This window comes from Nicotiana sylvestris, chromosome 6 (genome assembly GCF_000393655.2).
Source record: "Nicotiana sylvestris chromosome 6, ASM39365v2, whole genome shotgun sequence".
Lineage (NCBI taxonomy): Eukaryota > Viridiplantae > Streptophyta > Magnoliopsida > Solanales > Solanaceae > Nicotiana > Nicotiana sylvestris.
The window spans coordinates 27343064-27353200 of record NC_091062.1 but is presented as its reverse complement, the minus strand read 5'-3'; the positions used below and the strand labels follow the sequence as shown (position 1 = coordinate 27353200).

The 10137-nt window shown below is 43.1% G+C and overlaps 1 protein-coding gene across 1 annotated transcript; it reads right to left on the bottom strand.

Moving 5' to 3' along the window:
- Positions 1-1125: 1125 nt before the first annotated feature.
- LOC138870394 (uncharacterized) lies at positions 1126-1853 on the bottom strand. Its single transcript, XM_070148196.1, has 2 exons — positions 1782-1853; positions 1126-1668 (listed from the first exon to the last, which is right to left on the bottom strand). The coding sequence occupies exons 1-2, from the start codon at positions 1851-1853 to the stop codon at positions 1126-1128; spliced, it is 615 nt and encodes a 204-aa protein (XP_070004297.1).
- Positions 1854-10137: the final 8284 nt, after the last annotated feature.

The following is a 10137-nucleotide window of genomic DNA, read 5'->3' as shown; positions in this document are numbered from 1 at the left end:
ACTGTAAGACCTCCAGCAAGGCATGAACTATACTTGTACCAAGTGACCAAAGCTGTAAGACCTCAAAGGCATGTAAAATTTGTAAGACCTTACAAAAGGCATAATCCCGGTCTTAAAGTTAAGGCTATATATCGAAATTGTAAGACCCCTAAAAAGTCATACCCTCGATATAGACGTCGAAACTACTTCACTCAGGAATTGAAAGGCTCCGGCCAAATACAATGACTATGGTCACAAGGCTGTACCAACCAATCTAACGTTACCCGGGGATGCCCAACCATCGCTATAAAATCACAAGCCTTCAATTACTTCGAAAGCACTTTGAAAATAACCGGTTAAACAGGCTACCCTCAACATCAAGCAAAAGAGCTTCGACCATGTCAGCTCCAAACTATAGGCTTTGAGATACTCAGCCACCGAGCCAAACCTCTCAAGGTGCTCGATTATCGCCATATAAAGACTCACAATTGAGGTTTTCATTGAACCATCGAAGAGTTAGGCAAACACAATTTCAAAAGTCCTGAATGAGGGAAAAATAAAGCCTACTAGAGGTCGTACCGACCGAATGCGTAAGAGCTACCGTCACCAGCCCAAACTACAGATTGTACCGACCCAATGCATAAGAACCACTGTTGCCATCCCACATAAAAGGTTGTACCGACCTAATGTGTAAGAGCCACTGCCGCCAGCCCATGTAAAAGGTCGTACCGACCAAATGCGTAAGAGCTTAAAGGCCCGCTTTAAATCCAAAAACATGAGGGTCAAATGAGCTCGAGTTAAAACCCCGACACGGAGACTGAACCCAAAACAATTAACTAAATATGCCTAAGAGCAAAGCATAAGAGCTCAAAACACCAGCTTATACTAAAAGGTTGTACCGACCAAGTGCGTAAGAGCCTATGTGCCAGCTCAATGAGCCATAGGGTCGTATCATAAATCTAAGGGTTCTCTTAACTCGAAAACTAGTTCGCCTAACTGATGGCTAGCAAACATCGAAGCAAAGGGAAGTGTACGAAAAATGAAACCGCAAGGCTTCCTTTTATACATATATGCGAAAACATGCAAGCTCCATTTACAATGTTCTTTGAAAATGCTATACACAGAATCATAAAGGGAAGGACTAATCTATGTCCCCCTCAGGGAATATAGCCCATCAGCCTCTTTCTCACTATCCTCGGCATCAGACAAAAGGGACCTAGCATCATGTTCATCCGCCTTTGCCTGCTTCACCTCTTCCGAGAGGTCAAAGCCCCTAGCATAAATCTCCTCGAGGGTCTCCCTTCGAGATTTGTACCGAGCATATTCCTTGCTCATGCTCTCAAGGTCAAGAGCCCTTTTCAGCTCAGCTCGAGCATCAGCAGCATCCTTCAAATAGACCGCCACTTTCTTGTCAGCCTTAGTTCGACTCATTATGGCTTCGGCCCAGGCATCCACAACTTCGGCCTTTATCTTTAAAAGCACAGACTCAAGCTTTGTAACCATATCTGTTCGGACCATTCTGTTCTCACGAGCTAAGTGAAGTTGAAACTCGAGGGCGAAAGCTTTAGCCAAATCACCTTTCTCCTCTATAGTATGAGTGGCCGCCCGAGCCTTTAACTCATCGCGCTCATATTTGGCTTGGCCAGCTTCGCTCCTAAGGCGTTCTAGGTCTTCTGTCTTCTTCTGCAACTAAAAATAAATGAAACATAAGAATCAAAGATAGAAAAGGTAACATGTGCCCCATCTAGAGCAAATATTACCTATTCCTCGAGGTAGCTTTTGTAGTTCAGGCTTCAACTCGCCTCGCATCGCAAGTGTGCCAACTCGTCTTCTCTCTTATCACAAAGAAGCCTGAGGGACTTCTCCCCATCCATGGCTTTTCACAACATGGCCTTGCGATGAAGCAGCCCGGACTTGAGATTATCAAAAGCCTATGAAAGAGAAACTCGATAAGATAGTAAAAATTACAAAACTATAATATCAACACGGACGGCCAAAACTCACCTTAGAATAGAGCCGCTGAGCTTCCTCAAAATTTGAGCGCACATTTACTAGTCTGGCTGTAGCTTCTCTAGAAGAACTCCTCCTGATTGGGTCATGATCGCTCAGTGCATGCGGCCCCTGATTTCGAACATCCCTCGAAGTACCTTCGATGGGAGAAGACCCTTATTCCTCGAGGTTCCTTCGACGAGAAAAGAATGTGACAACAGAGGTGGAACCATTTTTCTAAAGCTTGAGATCTTGGGCACATCAGGCTTAGCCGACACATCCTCTCCAAGCCCCCGGCCTGGACTCGTCTTTCTATAAGTATCGTCGCCATGTGAAGGCCCTTTTTGCTTATTATTATCGTTCCGTAGCCCAGAAGCTGGCGACCTTCTCCCTCTCTGAGAGGGCACTGTCTCATCTTAAGGATTCCCTGCTGCCTACGGTGATGGGGTTAGTACGCGTTAAAAGAAAGTGCCTTTCAAAAAAGGAGCAAATCACATAGCATGTACCGTGGTGTTTGGCCTCCCATCTGCCCTTAGACAAAGCTCACCACTTACGCTCATTATAAGTCGAGCGAGTCGCCATCTCCCGATCCCAATCCGTCAGGTCGGGGACCTCGCACGGTGTCCATGAAATTGCTGCAGAAATGGAAAGGAAGGCACATTTACGGAACCCGCCTGTGCCATAAGCAAAACTACAAAGGCACAAGTATATCACTTACGCATAAAATTCCATTCCACGGGAAATGTCATAAACTCCACAGGGATAACATCGGCAGTTCGTACTCGGACGAATCGGCTCATCCATCCCTGATCCCCGTCTTCTCCATTGAGAGCCATTGAGATCATTACGACACTCGAGATGGTACCCAATCTCGAGGATCTCTGTCAAAAGAAGACAAGCCCTAAAAACCTGCTTATATGGGATTAGCCTCGAGGTGGTACCCTATCTCGAGGATTTATGCTATTAAATGTATGGATCATTTACCTGACTCTCCGCCCCTGAGCTACCTAAGCGAGAATCAACCTTCAATCTAAAACTACCAATAAAGCCTTAGAGCTATCTTTCGCCTTCGGATCAAGTTAAACGCTCTCTTGGTTACCTTTAACCTAGCGGTTATCCGAATCCAGGAATATCCTCATCTAAGGTCTATCTATAATGCCTTAAGGCTATCTTCACTCTCAGTTCAAGACAAGTTTTCAGGTCGCCCGTGCTCGAATGAAGTTTCACCCGGGGACTATCCGCTAAAGCCTAAATGTTATTTTTAGTCATGGAAGCCCAAGCAAATCATCCCCCCTCGAGGACTACCGACATGGCCTGAAGGGCTAAGTTTCGTTCTGAAAGTTCGAAACCCTGCTCTCATTCAACTCGAAGTAAGGAGTCCCGACGACCCGAGTTTATTAGTCCAATCTGGGATCGATCTAAGGAATGACGAAGGGTTCCACAGGGAATCGGGTTAATCAATCAAGAGCCAGAGAAATACTTACACCCGGGCTCGGTATTCGTACCGATTTGTGGAATCCTGCATTTAGATTCTTCACAAATGCAGACAAAGGGAAATATAGCATAAATCAGAGACAAATTGAAGAAACACCTTTTTCATTAATAAATGATGATTACAAAATCCCACGAAAGGTCCTTACACAGAAACAGAGACTCCAAAGAAAATGGAAAAAATGTATATAACACCTACGAGCCTAACCCGTTTTCCGGGGTACATCTTCGGGGGTAGTGTCTTCAAATGGCATCTTCAAGATAAAGAAGAAGCAGAAAATGATGATGATGAAGAAGAAGAAAAAGATGAAGAAGTCGTAAAAGATGAAGAAGTGGCCGGGTGAAAAATCTGGTGAGTATGGGTCTCGCCAGCACTACTATTGAGAAGCCACTTCTCAAAACGTTACACTGGTGTGGGATGAAACAGTTAGTAGATGGCACCATATCAGTCCACGGAAATCAAAAGGAGCGAGGTGTCGCACCGAGTAATTAGGAAGGATGATTAAAAGTTCGTGGTGCATATATCCTTTAATGCGAGGATAATTTGAGATTTATCTCTCATTACCTTTGGCAACAACAACAACAATAACAAATCAGTACAATTTTGCTGGGAAGGGAAAGCTCTGGAAAGAGGCCATGGCACAACTGATGAGGGCACTGCCATGTAACCTTAAGGCCATGGGCCTCAAACATAGGAAATAACAATGGATGAAGATGAAGGGAATAAAGGGGTAAAGGGATGTTGAGGAACATATGAATAAAGTTTGACTCAAGAAGTCTTCCAATTATAGGAAGAGCGGCAACATAACCGACGATGCAATCAATGTCTTTGAAAGACATACCGACAAGCGCAATCAATGCGTTTCGGGAACTAGACTGGCGGCGATATTATCACTTTGGAGAATATGAATTGTTGGTACATCGAACGATTATGGAAAGGTACATTGAATGGTTCTAGAAAGGTGAATCAACGGGCGCCTCAGTTATCACAAAGGCTTACATTAGGAGTATGATATCATCACAGTAAGGTCGAGGAGATAGATATCAATGTTGTTTCTTATTGTTTCACTCCACGAAATGCGGGGACTATCTGTATACGGTAAAATCGGAGGATCCAATTGTCGATCATTTCGATGCTTCATAAGCACATTTCTATAGGCTCGAGATTATGGTCGAGATTAACACCCGAGGGGTTATCGACGTCCAGCCTTGAGGCGGTGCGGACTAATTAAGTTATGGTGAAAAGGTGGGAGGCTCCTAAGGCACACGACTAGAGCTGACAAAGTCTAGTAGGCTAGTTCAGACCCGAATCATGGCATTTAATCGCTATACCAGCCCTATGTCTTTTCAATAAATGCATTTGTACTATGTTGGAATTCCCCCTGATATATAAAGGGGATCCTTGCCATTTTGTAACCACCTGATGCTAAATACTGAATATACAAGAACATTCTCTCTACTCTCTAACATACTCTCTTGATCTCATTACTTGCATTTATTACTTATATTCATCGTGTTCTATTCATTGTTCTTCATTTATTGCTTATTATTGGCCATAAAGAGATGTCTTTGATTTTATCATAACTGTTAATCCCACCTGGATAGATCCTAGCCGAACATCAGACTTGACTCTGAGGCCCCGAATAAGCAAGCTCGAGGCCTCGATTGTTAGCCATTCGATTTGTTTATCACCCTATTTTCAAGCTCTTATCTTGTTTCCAAGTCTTTCACTTAGTATCAATTGCCTAACAACTAGTATAAAAATCGATCATGTATTTTTAGAACCACAAAATCAAATTTAATTTTAATTACTTCAAGGTAAACAACATAGTTCTTAAAATGTGAGCTCTGGTTGGATTCAATGGCATTTTTGGGTCACGTAGTGTCGAGTGAAAGGATTAAGGTGGATCGAAGAAGGTGGGAGCAGTTTAGAGTTGGCCCAAATCGTCCTAAACTACAGAGATATGGAGTTTTCTTGGTTTGGCTAGGTATTACCATCGATTTGTTGAGGGATTATCATCTATTGTAGCACCTATAACAAGGCTGACCTAGAAGGGTGCTCTATTCAGGTGGACAGAGGAGTGTGACGAGAGCTTTCAAAAGCTCAAGACAGCTTTGACTACAACCCCAATATTAGTATTGCTTACAGGTTCGGGATCTTATAGTGTTTATTGTGATGTGTCACGAGTTGGTCGTGTGTTGATGTAGGACCGTAGGGTGATTGCCTACGCGTCCAGACAGCTGAAGGTGCATGAAAACAAATATCCTATCCATGACCTTGAGTCAGAAGCTATTGTTCATGCCTTGAAGATCTGGAGGCACTATCTGTATGGTGTCCCTTGTGAGATCTACACTGATCATCGGAGTTTGCAGCTACTGTTCAAGCAGAAGGATCTTAACTTGCGTCAGCGGAGGTGGGTAGAGTTGCTTAAGGATTATGATATCACTATTCTATACCATCTCAGGAAGGCCAATATGGTGGTCGATGCCTTGAATCGCAGCACGGGGAGTTTGGGGAGCTTAGCATAATTACCAGCAGTAGAGAGGCCCTTGGTATTGGATATTGAAGCCCTAGCATAATTATCGACTTATGGCTTGTGTTGTCTCCCAATCTTCTCTTTTTGATCGTATTAGGTAGTTTTAGTATGATGAACCCCATCTGCTCGTCCTTAAGGACATAGTTCAGCATGGTGATGCTAAAGAGTTTGCTATTGGGGATGATGCATTGAGGATGCAGGGAAGGCTATGTGTGCCCAATGTGGATGTATTGCATGAGTTGATTCTCTTGGAAGCTCACAGTTCACGACTCCAATCATCCAGGTGTCACGAAGATGTATCAGGACTTGAGGCAGCATTATTGGTGGAATAGAATGAAAAAGGACATAGTGCAATATGTGGCCTGGTGTCTAAATTGCCAGCATGTGAAGTATGATGCCGGGTGGATTGCTTCAGAAGTGAGAGATTCCGGAGTGGAAATGGGAGAGAATCACTATATATTTTCTTGTTGGACTCCCACGAACTCAGCGGAAGTCTGATGCAGTTTGGGTAATTATAGATAGGCTGGCCAAGTCAGCTCATTTCATTCATGTGATGACTACTTACTCTTCTGAGCAGCTATCTTGAGTATATATCCGCAATATTGCCAGGCTTCATGGCGTGCCGATATCTATCATCTTAGACTGGGGCACACAGTTTACATCACGGTTCTAGAGGGATATACATCAGAAATTAGGTACTCGGGTAGAGTTGAGTACAACATTTCATGCTCAAACAGACGGACAGTCCAAGCTCACTATTCAAATTCTAAAGGATATGCTCTGTGTGTGTGTGATGGAGTTTGGAGGTTCTTGGGATCTGTTCTCGCCAATTGCAAAGTTTGCCTACAATAACAGTTATCAGTTCAGCATTCAGATGGCACCGTACTTGGCTATGTATGGTAGACGGTGTCGGTCCCCAATGGCTTGGTTCGAGCCTAGAAAGAATAGATTATTGGGAATGGACTTGGTTTAGGATGCTTTTGAAAAGGTTAAGGTTATTTAGCATAGACTTCGCACAGGCCAGTCCAGGCAGAAGAGTTATGCAGATCGAAAGGTTTGCGATGTTGCACTCATGGTTGGAGAGCGGGTCTTGCTCCGGGTTTTTCCTATGAAGGGCGTTATGAGGTTCAAAAAGAAGGGCAAGTTGAGCCCAAGGTTTATTGGTCCATTTGAGGTATTGCGGCGAGTTGGGGAGGTTGCTTATGAGCTTGCCTTACCTCCCAGTTTAGCAAGAGTTCATATGGTATTCCATGTTTCAATGCTTCGAGAGTATCATAGTGATCCGTCTCATGTGTTGGATTTCAACTTGGTCAAGTTGGACAAGGATATTTCTTATGTTGAGAAGCCAGTGGCTATTTTGGACATGCAGGTTCGAAATTGAGGTCAAAGAACACTGTGTCAGTGAAGGTTCAGTGGAGAGGTTAGCCGATCGAGGAGGTGACTTGGGAGACCGAGTAGGATATGTGCAGCCGTTATCCTCATCTTTTCACCACTTCATGGAGGTGACTTGGGAGACCGAGTAGGATATGTGCAGCCGTTATCCTCATCTTTTCACCACTTCATGCATGTCTCTATGCTCATTCGAGGACGAACAATTGTTTTAAGAGGGGGAGGATGTAACGACCCAGTCAATCATTTTGAGAGTTATAGCCCCAATCCCCTATTAACTACTTCCCAGGCATCTTTTTCTACTTATGTGACTTGCCGGGAAGTTTCGTTTTGGTTTTTGGAGTGTTTTGGGACACTAAATCCTTAAACGGAGGCTTAAGTCGTAAGATTTAGACCGTAGTCGGAACTATATGAAGATAGCTCCAGAATGGAGTCCGTCAATTCTTTTAGCTTCGTTGGGTGAATATTGACTTAGGGACGTGTCCGGATTGTGTTTTGGAGGTCTGTAGCCAATTTGGGCTTGAAATGACGAAAGTCAAATTTTTGGAGATTTTGACCGGTAGTGGACTTTTTGATAAATGGGTTAGAATCTGATTATGGAAGTTGGAGTAGGTCCGTAATGTTACATATGACTTGTGTGCAAAATTTGAGGTCAATCAGACATGGTTTGATAGGTTTTGGCATCGATTGTAGAAATTTGAAGTTTATGTTTATTAAGTTTGAATTGGAGGGTGATTAGTGATTTTAACGTTGTTTGATGTGATTTGAATGCTCAATTAAGTTCGTATGGTGTTTTAGGACTTGTTGGTATGTTTGGTTGAGGTACCAGGGGCCACGGGTTGATTTCGGGTGGTTAATGGACCTTTTGGACTTAAGAAAAGATAGCAGATTTTCTAGTGTTTTTGTTGCAGACATTTCTTCATCGCATTCGCGATGGAGGTCTCGCATAAGGCATTTGGGGAAGGCAACTGAGTTGTTCTTCGCGTTCGCGATGTGGTTCCCGCGTTCGTGAAGATGTGGAACCTTGAGGCTACGCATTCGCGATATGGACCTCGCATTCACGTAGAGGAATGTACAGATGGAGCTTCAAGCATTAAGCCTACGCGCTCGTGAAGAGGGTCCTGCATTCGCATAGGGTCAGCTAGTGGAAGGTAAGTGTTCGCGAGAGGTACCTCGCATTCGCAAAGGAGGAATTTTTGATTAGTAAAGGATTGTTCATCGCGTTCGCGAGAATGATGCCATTTTCGTGAAGAAGAACGCACCTAGGCAGATTTAAAAGTTCAAAATCGAGGGTTTAAGTCATTTTTCACCATTCGGACTTGAGAGCTCTCAATTAGGTGATTTTTGGAAAGATATTCACGTGGGTTTTTGGGGTAAGTGGTTCTTACCTAGTTTTTGTTAATTCCTATGATTACGTCTTTAGTTCCATCATTAAATTAATGATTTGGGGTGGAAAATTGAAATTTTTTGAGAAAAGTTCTTAGGCCGAATTTTGGGGTTTTGATCGAGATTGTGGTATCGAATTTGAGTAATTCTAGTACGAGTGAACTCGTGAGTGAATGAGTGTTCATATTTTGTAACTTTTACCCAATTCCGAGATGTGGGCCTGGGGAGGCTTTTTTGGGCGATTTTCCAATTTCTTGCTTTAGCTTTGATTTCATTAGCTATAATAGTTCCTTGTAGTTATATTTATGTTATGTAATTAATTTTGGCTAGATTGGGCCATTCAGAGTCAGATATTCATCGGAAACGCATTGTTACGGATTGATTTGAGCTTGGTTCGAGGTAAGTGGCTTGTCTAACCTTGTGTGGGGGAACTCCCCTTAGGATTTGGTACTGTTTTGATATGTGAGCACCATGTACGTGAGGTAACGAGTACGTGCACGAGATAATTGTTGTAAAAACCCTATTTCTGTTAAGTAATAACATGTTTTCTTCTTATTGGATTTATATCAACATGTGTAGTGTCCTGTTTAGCCAAGAATAGCATGTCTACGTGCCTTAATTGCTTAACTAAACTCCGTGCAGCATGCTTAGTGGATTTCCTGCTTTACCTTGACTTGTACTTAGTCTAAACTGTGGGTTTTCTTGCCGTAACTATTATCTATTGTTGAGCTGCAAAGTTATTTTGGGACTACAGAAAGGTATTCCAGGAGATCCCCCTATTTTATATGTTTACTTTGGGACTACAGAACGGTATTCTGGGAGATCCCCCTGCACATTTACTTTGAGACTGCGGAAGATATTTCGAGAGATCGCCCTGCATATTTACGTTTGGGACTACGAGACGGTATCTCGAGAGATCTCCTATTGTTATATAAGTGTATTGAGCTGTTACCTTTCTATGATTTCATTCTAGTTAAAATTTAGTCTTTATTTTATTGCGACGTTTTTTGTTCTGTCTTATTATACACACACACACACACACACACACACATGAGTAGGGCCCTGATCTCACCTCGTCACTACTTGACCGAGGTCAGGTTTGGCACTTACTGGTTACCGTTGTAATGTACTCATGCCCTTTCCTACACATATTTTTCGTATGAAGACCCAGGTACCTCTTACCAGCCTCGAGTTTAGTTGCATAGTTGCTGCTTTTCAGGAGACTTCAAGGTACATCTACCCTGCGTCCGCACACCTCGGAGTCCCCCTCTATCCATTATGTTAATTCTTCCCTTATTTCTTTAGATTCTGATGTATAGAACAGTTAGAAATTCTTAGAAGTTTGTGACTTACGGTGTTCCAGTTT

What these genes read in the sequence shown, in the direction of transcription:
- LOC138870394 (XM_070148196.1), bottom strand. Translation starts at nt 1,853, where the DNA reads ATGGATGGGGAGAAGTCCCTCAGGCTTCTTTGTGATAAGAGAGAAGAC. An exon ending in TGGCACACTTGCGATGCGAG is followed by an intron (nt 1,669 to 1,781) that starts GCGAGTTGAAGC and finishes ATTTATTTTTAG; the next exon opens with TTGCAGAAGAAGACAGAAGA.